This window comes from Capsicum annuum, chromosome 1, assembly GCF_002878395.1.
Source record: "Capsicum annuum cultivar UCD-10X-F1 chromosome 1, UCD10Xv1.1, whole genome shotgun sequence".
In the NCBI taxonomy this organism is placed as follows: Eukaryota; Viridiplantae; Streptophyta; class Magnoliopsida; order Solanales; family Solanaceae; genus Capsicum; species Capsicum annuum.
In genome coordinates, this window is record NC_061111.1 from 159734475 (window position 1) to 159751424 (window position 16950).

A 16950-nucleotide genomic window follows, 5' to 3' on the forward strand; every position below is an offset into this window, starting at 1 on the left:
TCCATGAGAGTGAGGTCAAGGAAATTTGCTACAGTCCTTCTTTCTTGTCAAGGGATAAGCATTTTATGGATAACATTAAAATGAAGCTGATCGAATAGGGATATCTCACACTTAAGAACTCTACGATGATTTGCAAGAAGAGGATTTCCAGAAACTTTTCAGGATATATCAAGGGAAGATGCTAGATTATCAAGTGGAGGCCATGTGACCTTGATATAATAACCCCAACCCCTAGTAGGAATGCGCAAGATTCGAGCAAGGTCAGCAACAACAAGATTAATAGTAATCCCTCAAACAGTGGTAGAAAATATTTCCCCAAGAGTTACTCCATTTGTATAAAACTCATAAACTTTATTTTTTGCAAACTTACGTTGTTGATCACCTTGAAGAACCAAGTATGAACACCTCTGAACCTCCAACTTTGAGACCAAGACATCCATTTGAGGGCCCCCAAAACCAGTGACAACACGATCTCTAGCTAACTTATATTTTTTAAAGTGGATAATATGAGCTGACTGAGAGGCTTTTTCAGTAGGAGTATCCTCATCAATCTTAAAATTGTGATCTAATTCATTATAAAAAGCATGGAGAAGGTCAGAAAGTGACTCAGATTCAGATGAGTCAGAGGGAACAAGTATTTTAACCTGTTTCTCTGAACGTGAAGAGGCTCTTGTAGTAGTGGACTTGGAAGAGGATGAAGGCTTAAAAGTAGAGATAGATTTTGGCTTAGATAGAGGCATGCAAAAAATGAAGGGTTTAGGAATTATGCGTTTCACCGTCTTTCTTTTATACCGAAGAATTATATCTGGAGATGGAAAAGGAAGAGGAGGAGAAACAGATGTAGCACCACATTTTCTTTTGCTTGATTGAAGGGCTTTAGCTAAAGAAGATTTCTCCCATTATTTTTTCCCAAGAGTGTGAGGCGTTCTAGGAATGACTAAAGAGGGACTAGGCTCAATAGGATTTTGATCTTCAACAATAATGGGAAAGGGGGAATGCTTTCTTTTCGAGTGAGATCTTAATTTTCTTGGAATCAAACTTGCAATTGGATCATCATCTAGATCAACAATTTGGAGAGGGACAGGAGATAGTGAAGTAGGTATAGGAGTGGATTAAGAACTGGAAGAAATTGAGAAAAAGGGTTTTTGAGATTTTTGAATACAATGAAATCGAATAATTTTATTTAATGACGGGAGAAATAGGAGGAATTTTGTTGGCAGTAGGGTGGAGGATGATTTCAGTGGAAGGAAAGGTAGTGGAGTCATAAAGGTTTGAGAAATCCGAAGATGATGCCATGGTTGAGAGGAAACTTGAAGGTTTGATTTTTGGCTAGTGGAGAGAATATGCAATGAAGGAGAAGAGGGAAATGTATTTAAGGTGAATAGAAGAAAGTTGAATCATGGATAAAATGTATTTGGTGAAGAAACGTAATGATGGAGATGTTTAGTGAAGATGGGAAAGTAGTGACAGTTTCTTGAAAAAGAAGGACTTTCGGATTTTTTGGCGGTTTAAGGAGTAACAAGGGACCATGTAGCAAACCTGTTTCTCTTTATGAAACTATAGGTAAAATGTAATCATACCTTAACTTTGTGGACAAAATGTACAAAATTGCCTGAGTGTTCCAGCATCTCTGCAAAACCAATACATGAATGAGTCAATTTACTCTAAAATCTTGGAATTAGGACACGACTAAATATGTAAGACTGGATTAATCAACAATACTTAAGAGCACATTGTCTTTTCTAAAAAATCATTGAGGGAGATTTATGCAGTTTTAATCATCCCCAAGGCTAACCTATTCTTTTCAAATTGTTCTCTACCTAATGCCTTAGTGATTATATTTGCAATTTGTTTTTCAGCAGAGCAGAACATGATTGCTATAAGATCCTTTTCAATATTATCTCTAATAAAGTGATGTCTAATATCAATATGTTTAGCTCATTTATGTTAAACAGGATTCTTAGCAATATTAATGGCACTTGAATTGTCACAGAAAATAAGAACATATACAACATTCACACCAAAATTCATGAGTTGTTGTTTAATCCATAACAACTGAGCACAACAAGATCCAACATCAATATACTCAGCCTCAACAGTAGATGACCAGGTAATTAAACATGATCTAAGAAAGTGTGCCGTGCATGTGGTGCTTTTACTATGCACCAAATATTCTTGTATAGTCAGCATCAGAGTATCTTACCAAGTTAAAATTACTACCTTTTGGATACTATATACCAAGATCATTAGTTTCTTTAAGATATCTAAAGATTCTCTTCACAGATTTTAATTGAGATTCTTTAGGATTTGTTTGAAACCTTACACATAGTCCCACACTGAACACAATATCAGGTCTGCTTGCTGTGAGATATAGTAATGATCCTATCATCCCTCTGTATAGCTTTTGCTCCACATCAGGACCTATTTTATCCATGTCCAGCTTGGTGGCAGTGGCTATTGGTATACTGGTCTCTTTATCTTTCTCTATGAAAAATCTTTTAAGAAGTTCCTTGACATACTTTTGTTGATGTATCATGGTTCCAGAGGTTGTTTGCTTGATTTACAATCTCAAGAAAAAGTCTAGCTTACCCATTAAACTCATTTCAAATTCACAGCTCATGAGTTTTGCAAAGTCATGAGTCATACTCATGTTTGTGAAGCCAAAAATAATATCATCTACATAAACCTGAACCAACAATAAATCTTTTCCATTAGTTTTCAAGAAAAGAGTGTTGTTAATCTTACCTCTAGTATGACCATTCTCCAGAAGAAATTTTGACAATTTTTCATACCAAGCTCTGGGAGCTTGTTTTAGACCATACAAGGCCTTGTCAAGCTTATACACATGATCTGGAAACTCATTACTCTCAAATCTTGGAAGTTGTTTGACATACATCTCCTCTTTGAGAATGTCATTCAAGAATTCACTCTTAACATCCATTTGATAGAGAATGAAATCTATATAAGTAGCAAAAGCTACAAGTAGCCTAATTGCTTTAATTCTAGCTACAAGAGCAAAAGTCTCATCAAAATCTATGCCTTCTTCTTAATTGTATCCTTGGACTACCAATCTTGCCTTATTTTTTGTAATTGTTCTATGCTCATCAACCTTATTTCGAAACACCCACTTAGTCCCAATCACTGTTTTGTATTTTGGGAGAGGAATATATCTTTTGGAAGAGGAACTAAGTGCTAAACTTTGCTTCTTTTAAACTGATTTAATTTCTCTTACATGGCTATGATCTAATCACCATCAAGAAGTATCTCATTCACCTTTTTTAGTTTAATTTATGATAGAAATGCTTTGAAAGCACACATGCTCCTCAACCCTGGCCTTGTAGTGATCCCAGAAGTGAGATCAGTGAGCATATTTTTAATAGGATAAGATCCTTGATACTTGTATCCTTTTGGAATCAATCCTTGTGAAGTACTTATATCACTGTGATTATTATAATTTTGGGTGGTTGGTGATTTAGTTCCCCCTATCAGTGTGCCTCCAGAATCAGTTTCCCCTATCAGTGTGCCTCCAGATTTGACACCTTCCGTTGATGGACCATGTTGAGCAACCTGTTTCTTAGAATCACTTCCTTCCTGCATGTTAGTCTTAGCACAAGATTCATCAAATACTACATTCTCATTTTCTTCAACACAATTAGTTTTATTGTTTAACACCCTATATGCCTTGCTATGATGTGCATACCCTAGGAAAATTCCCTCATCACTTTTAGCATCAAACTTTTCCAATTGATTTTTCCCATTATTATGAATGAAACATTTACAACCAAATGTTCTAAAATGAGAAATATTAGGTTTTCTTTCTTTTAGTAATTCATAGGGAGTTTTTTCTAGAATAGGTCTAATCATACATCTATTTGTGATATATGCAGTAGTACTGATTGCCTCAGCCCAAAGGTTTTTAGCAAGGTTTCCTGCCATCATCATTGTTTTAACTATATCTTCTAAGGTTTTATTTTTCCTTTCTACTACATTTTGTTGAGGTATTTTGGGAGCAGAGAAATTGTGATCTATACTATTTGAAAAATAGAATTCTAAGAACTTGACATTTTCAAATTCTGTACCATGGTCAGATCTCATAGAAATTAGAGAAATGCCCAATTTTTTTCAATTTTCTTGATAAATATAGTAAAGACATCAAAGACATCTTCTTTGGAAGCTAGAAATAATGTCCAGGTAAATCTGGAATAATCATCAACAATCATAAAAATATACCTTTTTCCACCTCTACTTTGAAGTCTCATTGGTCCACATAGATCCATATGGATCAAGTCAAGGCACTTGGTTATACTGATATGGTTTTTTGATTTAAAAGAAGATTTTACTTGCTTCCCTCTTATAAAGGCACTATATACCTTTTCTTCTTTGAAGTTAGTTTTGGGCAAACCCAGCACCATATCTTTGGAAGAAAGTATGTTTAATTGTTTTAGACTTGCACGTCCAAGTCTCCTATGCCAAATAAGGGTATCATTTTCCATAGCACTTAGGAAGGTCAGCTCTGTTCCTGGCATTGCCATTATGTCAGCTTTGTACATATTCCTGTATCATCTTGTAGTGAGCACAATCTCCTTGGTCTCCATCCCCTTGAATTTGACTCCTGCAGAAGTAAAAAAAACTTTGTTACCTTTATCACACAGTTATGATATGCTGAGCAGGTTGTGCTTCAGTCCTTCCACAAGGTAGACATCCTCTAATACTCTTGATTTAGATGTCCCAATTTTACCAACTCCAGTAATGATTCCATTTTTACCATCACCAAAATAAACTCCTCCTCTATTTACTTTGGAGAGTGAAAGAAACTTTTTCTTATCACCAGTCATGTGTCTTGAGCAAGCACTATCCAGGTACCAATGCTTTTTGCTTCCTTTCACCTTCTCTTGCAAGAAATCAATGGTTAGATTTAGGAACCTAGACAAGCTTAGGTCCTATTTTATGAGTAAATGAATGAATTAAATTTCTTTTAATCTATACAGGCAACAGGTAATATGACCTCTTTCTCTAACCAGTATTAGTTCCTTTTTTCTTGGTTTGAGAGAATTTATTTGCCAGATTTTGATTGCTAGATCTGCTTTTGGCAGCCACAAGACATTTAGACGTTGGATGTCCAAGATTACCACAGATATATCACAAGTCTTGAGGATTATCAAGACTTTTGTGAAAACCTAAACCTGTTTTTTCACTGTGATTCCTTTCACTCAACTTGTGAATAATTCTTGAAGAATTTGTCCACCTATTTGCTTATTCAAGATCAAGTTTCAGTTTAAAGACTTCTTGACTCAGTTTATTCACCATGTTTGTTGCATCATTACATTTTTGTTTGTACTTTACTAATTCAAGTTCAGTATTTTCTTGTTCCTTACTCATGACCTTTTTTCCATTTTTAGTGAGTGTTAGTTTTAGAACTTCGACTTAAGATCATTGTTTGAAGAATCAAGTTGTGCAACCTATTTCTTGAGAGTGCAGTTTTCTCCTTCAACAGTGTTCTTGCAAGCTTTTAAATTAGTGAGGTCAAATTTTAGACTTGCAAGACTGTTAAACAGCTCATCCCTATCAAAAGTTAATTCTTGGAAATCATCAATTAGAGCACTCATCAAGGAAACACATTCTGTTTTAGAAAATAAATGTAATTTTGTGTAAGTTCAAGTAAATTTACCTCAGAAGCATCATCTTCTTCCTCTAAGTTTGAATCTCCAATAGCCATGAATGTTGTTTCATCATCATCTGAATCATATCCCCAGGCTATTATCATTGCATGTTTTTCCTTCTCATTTTTTTGTTTTTTTTCTTTTAATTATCTTTCAGCCCTTTCCTTTCTCCATTCTATTTCTCATACAGGACAATCCCTGATCTGATGATCAGTCTTACCACACTTGTAGCATCCATTTGGATTGTCAATGGAACATTTTTTGCCACCTATTTCCTTTTTCTTTTTAAAGAATTTGCTGAAGTTCTTAGTAATAAAGGCAACTTATTCCTTGTCAAGTTCAATTTCTTCATCACTGTCTGAAGCCTTCAAACCCAAGATTTTCTCAGGGGCTTCTTGTTCTTTAGTTCCATTAATTGTCATTTCATAAGTCCTCAGGTTCCCTACTAGTTCATCTAGTGTCATACTTGTGAGATCCTTTGCTTCCCTAATAGTAGTCACTTTAATATTCTATTTTGATTTTGTTAGTACCCTCAGCACCTTTTCAACTTGTTCCTCAACAGTGATGACTTTTCCCAAGGAAGTCAACTCATTTGTTAAGGCAGTAAGCCTTGTCATCATTTCATGCAAGGATTCATTCTCCTTCATCTTAAAAGCTTCATATTCAGTAAAAAGAAGAGCAATCCTTAATTTTCTTACCTGAGAGATACCCTCATATGCATTGATCAGAGCATCCCAAATTTGCTTAGCAGTGGTACAGTCTGACACTCTGTTGTACTCACCCTGTCTTAGTCCACAGACTAAGATATTCTTAGCCTTAGCATTTTTATTTAATGCCACTAAGTCATCAACAGTAAATTCACTTCTTACCTTCTTGACTTGTTCACTATCAACCAGCTTTATTGGAATGGTAGGACCATCAGTGATCCTATTCCATAATTCATAGTCTTCACTTGAATGAACATTTCCATCTTGACTTTCCACCAGATAAGGTGAGAACTATCAAAGAATGGAGGTGTAGTAGTTGACTGACCTTCACTATGACCAGTAGGAGGTGCGGAATTCATCATAGTGATATTTTCTTAAGTGCTAACCTTATTTAAGACAACCTCACTCTGATACCACTTGTTAGAGTGCATACCCTACTGATTTTAGTGTTTTACTCTAATAGTTTCCTATTAGTGTAACAAGTGAGCTAATGTGGATCACGTAAGTAAAATAGGAAGACAATATTTTTATGTGAAAAACACCCGGCTCAAGAAAGGTGTAAAAAACCATGACCTGTACCTCTACAGGATTTAACCCCAACTTCAATAAAACTCTTGAGCCTCAACAATCAACAAACAAGACTCTTATAAACTAGGAATTAAACTTCTAACTTCTGTTTCTACAATAACACAAATCTTCCCAAGATAAGTGTTCCCAAGTCTTTGAGTTCCCTAACTTGACGACACAATTCCTAACTCAGTTTACATTTTACTGAGACTAGAACTAAGACTCATTACAACTCAAGGAACCAACCTATTAAACAAAGTCTACGACTTGATAAGTAAAGGACCAGGTTCTTCTTCAAGCTAGTGAACTGATTTACTGATTGATGCTTTTCTTATTAGTGCATGAGTGAAACTCTTGAATATCATTTCTTGTATTTAAGCCAACTCCTGATTTGAGTTCTTTAGATGATGCACTCTTCTTTCTTCAATAGAACTTTGTCAGGTAGTTTCACTCTTTATTCTCCTTGATCGAGTAGGACTCCTATAGTTGCTCAATCTTATCGAGTAGGACTCTTTAAGTGTTTGTATTTATCTATCTTTCAACCTTTTTGCTGCATGTGATAAGCGTTGATAGCATATCTAAATTTACTAGTTTATCTACTCCTGACTTTACGCATTGTTAACCTATCAGTAGCCTTGCCCATGACTATTCTTTCTACACTTGGGTAGACCAGTTTGCACAACATGTTTTATTCATATGTCCATTATCAAAACTTCAGTTCCCTAATAATATGGTTTTGGGTTTTCAAATAAATATTGAGGGTTTTGGTTATGATGGCTTAGATATGGTTTCCCCATGTTTTAATTATGTATTTACATGTTTTAATGGTGGTTTGGATACTTGGTTGTATGGGAATGGTTAAATTGGTATTTGGTTTTGGTCTTGAAAACACTATGCCCCGAATATGTTTGATAAAATGTCTATATGAATGCTTTTACTATGTTATTGAACTTTTAATGGAACTATTGCATGGTATGATTTGGTAATGGAATCCTAAATGATTTAAATGATTCGGATTGGTTAAATGGAATGATTTGGTGGTCATAGTTATGGTTAATTGAACTTCTTGAGGCAAATAATAGAATCCCCTATGTAAATATGTTAATGAACAACTTGCAGGGTATATGGGAATCTCCCAAGTTAATTTGATAATTGGGTACATGGGAATCCCTTTACCTCTTAAAGTTTGGCTAAGGACAATACTTGCAAGTTATAGTCGGTAAGACGATACCACTATTAATAGTCTTGGTTAAATAATAAATAAAATAATAAATTGGTTGGTTGGAAATGATTTTAATTAAGCAATAATGATGGGGTGTGATAGCGAACCATAATGGTACGAGTCCAATGGATGAATACTGAAAACTCATATTTGCCAACATGAGGGGTTGGACATGGCGACCCTTTTATGATACTACGAGGTACGTAAGAATTCTCTAAGTACACTGTACATATGTATCATGGGGGGTAAGGGTACTTGAGAATCCCTTACTCCCCGTGGCTACACGTATTGGAGCCCATTCAGGAGGTTACACTGGACCCATATAGCTCATGGCTGGTTAAGGACGGTAACCTACACATACTCAGGTTAATGGTTTTAAATGCATGCTAAATTCGGTTCCCTTTCCCGTTATGGTTATATATATGTATGGTTTGTATGCATATGGATGACTTACTTGATTTTGTTAAATGACATTATTTTATCCTTATCCTGAGTTCATGCTAGCGTTCGTCCTCTAACCCATTCTCGAGCGGCTGTATCACTACATGATGCAGGAATCGGCTATTTTACTTTTCCTTCTTAGTGTTCGAACTCGAGATCGACTTTTGGGACTGAAGTGGTGAGCTTCCATTTTTTCAGAAGGTTTCATTCTATGTTATGGACATTTTCACATACTTTGGATTATTTTTGAATATTGGTTTTGGCTATGGTTGGGGGGTATATCCCAATCGGATATTACCTTTCTTTTGGTTAGAGGCTTTTGTGGAACTTCTATGGGTTGGCATGGGTGGGATCGGTATTGGTGTCGGCCTTAGTGTTGGCATTGGTATTGGGGCTGACACCCTTGGACAAAATTTCTCACTACTCTATCCTTTTATATTATGTTATAGAACTTGGTTTGGTTATTTTATTGGCTTTGGTTTACGGTTTGGTTATGGTTATCGATCAGTTTGGGATGATTGAACTCTGTTAGATCGGTCACGGTTATGGACCTATTCTAGAGTATAGATTTGGATAATTACATGCTATCTTGTTATATGTTCAGAATTCATCCAACTCAGCGTATGTGTTGGATAGTTGGGGTTGGGTATTGGGGGTGGTCCTCGATCCTGGTTGGACTTGGGTTTCCCATTACGACAAGGACCCCAGTTGGGTCGGGTCACTAAGTTGGTAAAATAAATCTCTAATAAATTTTTCTTAAGTGTCAAGTCAACAAGGGTCAACTATTTTAAAATGTAATGAGTAATGCTAAACCAATGCTTGAATGGATTGTTCATATTATTAGTGATAAATTTATTTTCGGCCAAACCCATTGCCAAACCCCTCAACTTGGTGTCATCTTTCACTTTGGAACCTCAACTGAACGTTGTTCACTTTTGATACCTCAAGTAGCGTACGAATGTGTCATTGTGACACATTTTTCAGAATCCGCAAAAATATATAGTATGCGTGTATTACACATGCTATGATGTGTAAAATACCTAATATGACATGTAAAGTGACCAATAATAACACGACATTTGTCATCTTTTATTTAAATAATTAATTTTATAAAAATCAACCCCCACCCCTACCCCGCTCAGCCCCATTTGTCTTCTCTAATCACCCTGCCGTCCCCCTACCCCCCACCCCTAAAACCCTCTATCATCTTCTCCAAACACCCATCCCCCCACCCTCGGCCTGGATCATCTTCTCCACTTAACTTAATTTTTCTTCTCGATAAAAGAGTTTTTCAGAATTCAAGATCAATTTTTGAAGTTTCAGCAATTCTAAGAGTTCAAAACATCAACAAACCAGCAGCAAGTGACAAAGTTGGGAATGAAAAACATTCAACACTTTCTTATTACATATATTAAAAATCACATTAAAAAACACCATGTAACAAAATAAACACCAATCTTCAATCTCTTTCCCACCTCAGTTTTCGATTCAGATCCCTCAATCGAGTCGTTCCGATCCGCTTTATAAGCTTTAACCTTAACCAAATTATCATTGGATCTCTTTAGCCTCCCCAAAGTTTTCAACTGATGAAACATAAACAGGCTCTAACTCATGTTTTGCATGCATCGATTTTTCTTAGTTTTTAGTTTTTCTTTATGGATTTAGCTTTATTTTCATATTTTATTCATTGATTTTGCTTTGATTTGCAGTTTTTCTTCATCAAGTTTGCTTGATTTTCAATTTTTCTTCATGGATTGAGCTTCCTTGAACTGCAAAAAAAAAATGCAAGTCTCATTATAACTTCAAAAGAGAATACTTCGATTATACAATAATGAAGCATAAAAGAGTAAAAACCTGATATTGTGGGCTTGATCCCCAAGAATTAATGGAGTAAAAATCAGTTGTGTTAAGAAAAAAAATGGTGGAAAATTAATGGATGATAGAGTGAGAAAGAAAGAGAAGAAAGATGAAAAAATTATGAAAATAACCTTGAAACGTTCTTAAAATGAGTGTAACACACGTCTCATGATGACTCAGCAAAAAGTATCAAAATGACACATCTGTATGCTACTTGAGGTGCCAAAAGTGAGGAAGAAAGAGAAGAAAGATGAAGAAATTATGAAAATAACCCTGAAACGCTCTTAAAATGAGTGTAACACACGTCCCATGATGACTCCGCAAAAAGGGTCAAAATGACACATCTGTATGCTACTTCAGGTGCCAAAAGTGAACAACGTCCACTTGAGGTGCCAACGTGAAAAATTGCGCAAACTTTAGGTGTCTGTCAATGGGTTCCACCTTTATTTTCTGATGTAGTATTTCCTTTCTTATTTCAATTATGTGACATATATGAAAGTAGGGAAATAGAAATTTAATAGAAGGGAAATGTCTACCTACAAATGTTATATGCAAACATATTGGAGATTGTATTGGGAAATTGTTGAAGTATTCCTACACAAAATTCTATTCCTAAACAAGCCAAACTATTAGAGTTTGATCTCCTCATAGTGCATGGAAGATTGAATTAAATATGGATGGCAATGTTGAAAACACAAAAATGAGATGTTGTTTTGGAAGATTTTTTAGAAATGATCCAGGAAAATAGATTTCGAAATGTCCAGGTAAAATGAGAGTCACATTGAGTCTTACTATAGAACTATGAAGCATCGAGCAAGGGCTACAGAACTATCGAGTATCAAGTTTAGCAATGAGGCTGATATACAACTTTCCTCTTTCAAGGCTATTATTGAAAATTGCAGATATCAGTTTGAAGTCATCAAAGTGAATATCATTCATATTTAGAGCGAAGCAAACAAATGTATAAATTTTTCAGACAAACAAAGTCCATAAATATAAAAAGGGAATTGCTAACGTTGAACGAAGCGATCAAGAATATAAAATTTTCGTATTGGCCAATTTCTCCATGTAGCATATGAATTGATGGAGTCCTCAAAATTTGCCATTGTACTAAATATTGTGGAGACACATGGTTATAGGACAATTAATCTAACTACAACAACAACAAACCTAGTGTGTTCCCACAAAGTGGGGTCTGAGGAGGGTAAGATGTACGCAGTCCATACCGCTACCTCTAAAGAAGTAGAGATGCTGTTTCCGATAGACCCCGGCTCAAGATAATATAGACAGCTGCAGTAGACTACAGAAATATTAGATTATTGATATACAGGATGCTTCCTTTGAATCTCCTTTAAGACATGACCTGAAGATTATTTGTGCAAATTGTCTTGAGACAATAAACTTATTTTACTAATGAATTTCACTATTGTTTTCTGAATAAAATTCACAAAATGATATGTATATAATGCTTGATCTTTTTTTTCCTCTTTTATTTCGTCCAAAAGTATGAAATCTTTAGGTAGGGAAGACCGATTCTCCCACATTTTGTACTATTCCGATTGTTTCTCAGATTTCGATGAATCTGTTGTTTGCTTTTCTCTTCTTTCTCTTAAGAAAAATTGTTTGTGTTGTTGATTTGGTTCATAAAATTGAATAAAGAGTGACATGTATTTGACCACTTTTTTTTTTTTTGAAAATCCAAAGAGATATCCATGACAAATTGGAAAGAGTTCATGTTCTAAATTTCATATATGTTATATTCATTTTTACATGGTTGAAATAGAGTGTGGATATTTGTCTATCTATAGATATATATGAGTGTCATAAGTTCACGACTTATACACATACACAGTACACCATTACTATATAAAAATAACTACCAAACCGACATCAAACGACCTCAAACAGTCCGTTGTATGTATCGGAAGAACTTACAGCTTTAAGAATTTTTTTTCGGATTAGTTCAAGATTGTGAATAATCTAAAAGCATACTGCCAAGTATATGTGAAATCAAACAAATATATGTGCAATCAAACAATGTGAGAAAAAACTGTTTCTAGTTCACGTTTCCAGACAATGAGACAAAACACCCAATTTCATTTGGAAAACTCAAACTTCCTAAGTTTTATTCAAGCTGGATTACAAATTATATACACTTTACAAACACTGTGTCTAATATGAACAAGCTCGAGCATCCGCACACCATTTTAATTCACATTCATATCCACAATCAATCAGCCAAACCCAAACAGTCAAAGAATCGTGAATTTAAATATTTAACTTAGGAAGTTTAAATATAATTAATCTAACTAGACAAACTAAATTTAAATATTTAACTTTTAGCAAATCAGGAGGGTAGATCTGGAGTTTGGTGATGACAATGGCAATGAAGGACAAAGTTATCATATCCTTATAGTTCAAGGGCTATTTTGACAATTTGTCACCTTTAAATAAAGATAGAATAATTATAACGACATATTAAGAATAAAAGTATACAACTTTACTTTTACTTTTTAAAAATAAAAAAATTATTTTTAATAGATTCCGATTCAAAATACAACTGATCAAATAACAAATATATAAAATACTTTCTCTATTTTATTTTATTTATCTCATTATTAAAAATCCAAAAAAGTTTATTATTTTCTTTCACGACAAAAGACTACATAAAATATTAGAATGATTTGATGAATAGACCCTCAACAAATAATAATATTTGTTCACTATATTAAAAATAATGTCCACTTTGAAAAATTATTCACTCATTTTTATTTATTTTATTTTTATTATTAAATATTTTTATTTATTATAAATATTAAATCTATTATATTTAAAAAATAATATAATAAAATTATTTTTATTTTTTATTATTTTTTAATATATATGTCAATTAATAATGGATATACTATTGAAATACTCGTATTTCTTTTAAATGGAGTACTTAAATCAGCGGAAAGAGTTAAAAAAATTAGGAGAAAGCAATAACTCCACCAAACTTGGTGATGCAATTCAAATCAGAAGAAGTTGAATCGGCCCTCGTGTTGAATATTTAACCTTTTCCTTGTCCCATTTCTTATCACCAATCTGTTTATATTCTTTCCAATTTACACCTAACTCTCTACTCTCACACTTCACATATTTAGACACTCAAAATAACGCCCTTTTCCCCCACTCCATAAAACACACACACACATACACACACACACTAAAACATGGCTTCTTTCTTCTGTTCAACTAAGTTCTTTCTACTCCTCTTTTTCTTATCAGCAATTCCAATCGCTTTTCTCATCCATCTAGAAACTTCCGCCCCGACATCTCACGTTTTCCATTACCACAGCACCGGCTGGTTACGTGAGTGTTCCAAATGGGACGATGTCAACCGCCGGTTCATCGTCAGTTTCTTCGAAGGCGGTTTAGGTGTGATCCCGGTCGACGCTGATCAGTCCCCGGGCGACGTGTTACAGGAAGTACCGGTCGTTAAAGATGCTGATTTGACCGGTAATGCATCGCTCGGTTTTAGCATTGATCGGGAGAGGAACCGGGTTTTGGTAGCTGTTGCTGATGTGTTGGGGAATCGGTATAGCGCTTTAGCTGCCTATGATTTGACTTCGTGGAACCGGGTTTTTCTCACCAAACTCAGTGGTCCAGGTAGGTCGCCGCCTTTTTCCTAATTAACTATTGCACGCTAATTTATTTTACTAAATTATCATAGTAATTACATTTTGAAAGTTTAAATTTGACTGTTAATAGTTTAGGGAGTCATTTAATGATAGAAGAGTACTATTAAAAGAAAATGATAAATTTAAGGAGTAAATTAAAATTAATACTTTCTCTATTTTAAAATAATTAAATTATTGCGGATATTATATTTTCTTTAAGAAAAAAAAATGGTATAAATTAGTCCCGTTTTCATTTTTGTCTTGCCAAACTCTAAAACATTAATAATTATGTTAGTCACCCTCAATATTTCCTTAAGTTATTAATTTATTTTTAGTATTAAATTCAAAAAATGACTCTTAGAATGACTAAATTGACAACAAATTTTTGGAGGTAAAATATTAAAAATTTAGATAGAGTCAATTTATTTTATAAAAAAATTACTTTAAGACGATTCTTAATTAATTTAACATAGTTATAATATAATTTGATCTAAAACTAAATTTTAGAATGAAGTTTATTTGTATAAAATCTCTTTCAAGAAAATTAAAGTCATTCTAATTTGTTTTTAAAAATTAAAGCTACATTAATATATGAAACTTTTAAGAAAATTAAGTCTCTTGAAACTCAATCCAACTTTCAAGAAAATTAAGTCTCTTGGAATTCAACCTAAAAAATATAATTAATGAAGGGTAAAAATAGAAAAAAAAAAATTCAGCATTATCTTAAATAATGAATAATTTAATTATTTTAAATATAAAAAAATATTTAAATAATTTAATTATTTTGAATTAAAAGAAATTGTATTTAATAAGAGGGCTTAGTAAAAAACGGAGGAAATGTGCAGAACAGATTAATTTTAAATAAATGAATTAATGTAAAGAAATTAGTTTTGTCTTTGCTTATTTGGTTTGGTTGTATAATATAAAATTGTTTTGCTCATTTTGCCTTGAGATTCTTGTTTTGCTCCTATGCTTTTGTTTGTTATAGGCGGAAAGCCATGATCCTCAACTTGACATATTTTGTACTGTTCCGTTTTAAATAGACGTTATTCATTTTAAGTATTTAAATCAATTATAAACTGTGCTATTTTAATACTTTTCGATATTAATTTTGGCTAGTAAATTACACGCGTTTTCAATGTCAATTAAATAATCAATTAATTTGTGCCGTTTTCAATGTTAATTAAACAATCAATCAATTTGTGCCAACTTATTTTAAATAATCACATCATTATATACAATCATAATTTATTTTTAAATAAAAAAAGATCAAAATACATGGTAAGATGTTCAATAAATTAATAACACGTAATTTTTTTTATCAAATAATTACAAGAAAGCCCTCCAAAACATCTTCCCACCCAACCTTCTGTGAGCTTAACCTCAATGTTTCAAGAAAGTGTATGAGATATTCATAAATCTCGAATATCTCAAAGGGATCAAAACCCTCTCTTCTTGATTAATCAAATAAATCAAAAAGATCGACAGATCCTTCTTTCATGGAGATCAAATCCAAATATTCCTATATTCGAGAAATACGTCACTAACGGCCCTCGAATTACGGAGAAATTCTCGAATCACGGAGAAATTCATATCCAAATCTTCCTACATTCGAGAAATAACGCCACTCACAGCCCTCAAATCAAGAGAGAAGATGAAGGGAGAAGAATTAAGGGATGAATAAATTTGTACCCACATCATTTATCAATAAAAATTGTTATTTTTTTGTATTTTTTTTTTTTTTAAATTCGTCATTCTCTAAGCAGGATAGACCCACATTTATAGCTTCGTCAATTTCAGAAATCTGATTAATAAATTGTGGAGGAGGAGGCCAGTGTGCAATTAGAAAATTATTTAATTGAAGAAAATGTAAATACAATTTAAAATTGTTAGAAGAAAACATAGATACTTTACTGGACGGGTGCTTGAAAGTGAATTTTTGCGGATTAAATTGCATTTTAATAATATTCTTTAAGAGTTAGTTATTATATTGATATAGGAATATTTTACTCTTCGTTTTTGAACTAGAAATTCAATTTTATTATTTTTTGAAGAGTTTGAGCTTGAAAAAAAGGGATGAAAAATAAAATGAAAATGATAAAATTAAATAAAAAATAGGCTAAAATAGAGTTGTCACACACCAAAACGCGAGTGTTTAATTATATAAAAATGAGCTAAAATAAATATTTCACGCACCAAAATACGAGTGTAAAGCACTCATAAATCGATAGCCCTTCAATTTGACACTATCTTTCACTTTGACACTTTAAGTGGACTTTGTCATGTCAGTGGAAGGTGTCAAAATGACACAATTTATAGCTGATTTAAGGGCATAAACAACGTCCACTTAAGGTGTCAAAGTGAAAGATAGTGTCAAATTGAAGGGCTGCCGATGTATGTCTTTATTCTATACCAAGTACTAATAGGAAAGAGAAAAGCCATCATTTTTCCCTGAAACTTGTCTGTTCAACTTACTTTAGCACTTAAACTAAACTTCTGTTTATTTACCCCTTAGCATTTTTAAAGTGTATTAATTTCACCCCTAAAGCTGGCGTGACATTTTAAAAAAAGAATAAGAAAAAAATATGCGTATTTTATTAAAAAATTGACATGGTTCCACTTTTATTATTATTAACATTATATATATATATATAATGAAAAAACACAATTTTTTCTTTTAAATCCCCCTACCCCCCCCCCCCCCCCCGTCCCCCCTTGCTGTTCTCACCATCATCTCTGCCCAATTCTCTCTCTCTTCATTAATTAGTTGTACATTTTTAATATTAACTTAGAAAATAGTAATTCAATAGTTGTTAAACCTTAAAATTAAGAATTTA

At 33.4% G+C, this 16950-nt stretch overlaps 1 protein-coding gene across 1 annotated transcript in view; it reads left to right on the forward strand.

Moving 5' to 3' along the window:
* Nucleotides 1–13361: 13361 nt before the first annotated feature.
* The window catches only part of LOC107856896, a 13709-nt gene continuing 10120 nt past the window's right edge, over nt 13362–16950 (forward strand). Inside the window, exon 1 of the mRNA XM_047398646.1 lies at nt 13362–14102. Coding sequence (XP_047254602.1) covers nt 13667–14102 — 436 coding nt within the window. The 5' untranslated portion in view covers nt 13362–13666. The remainder of the gene's footprint in view (nt 14103–16950) is intronic.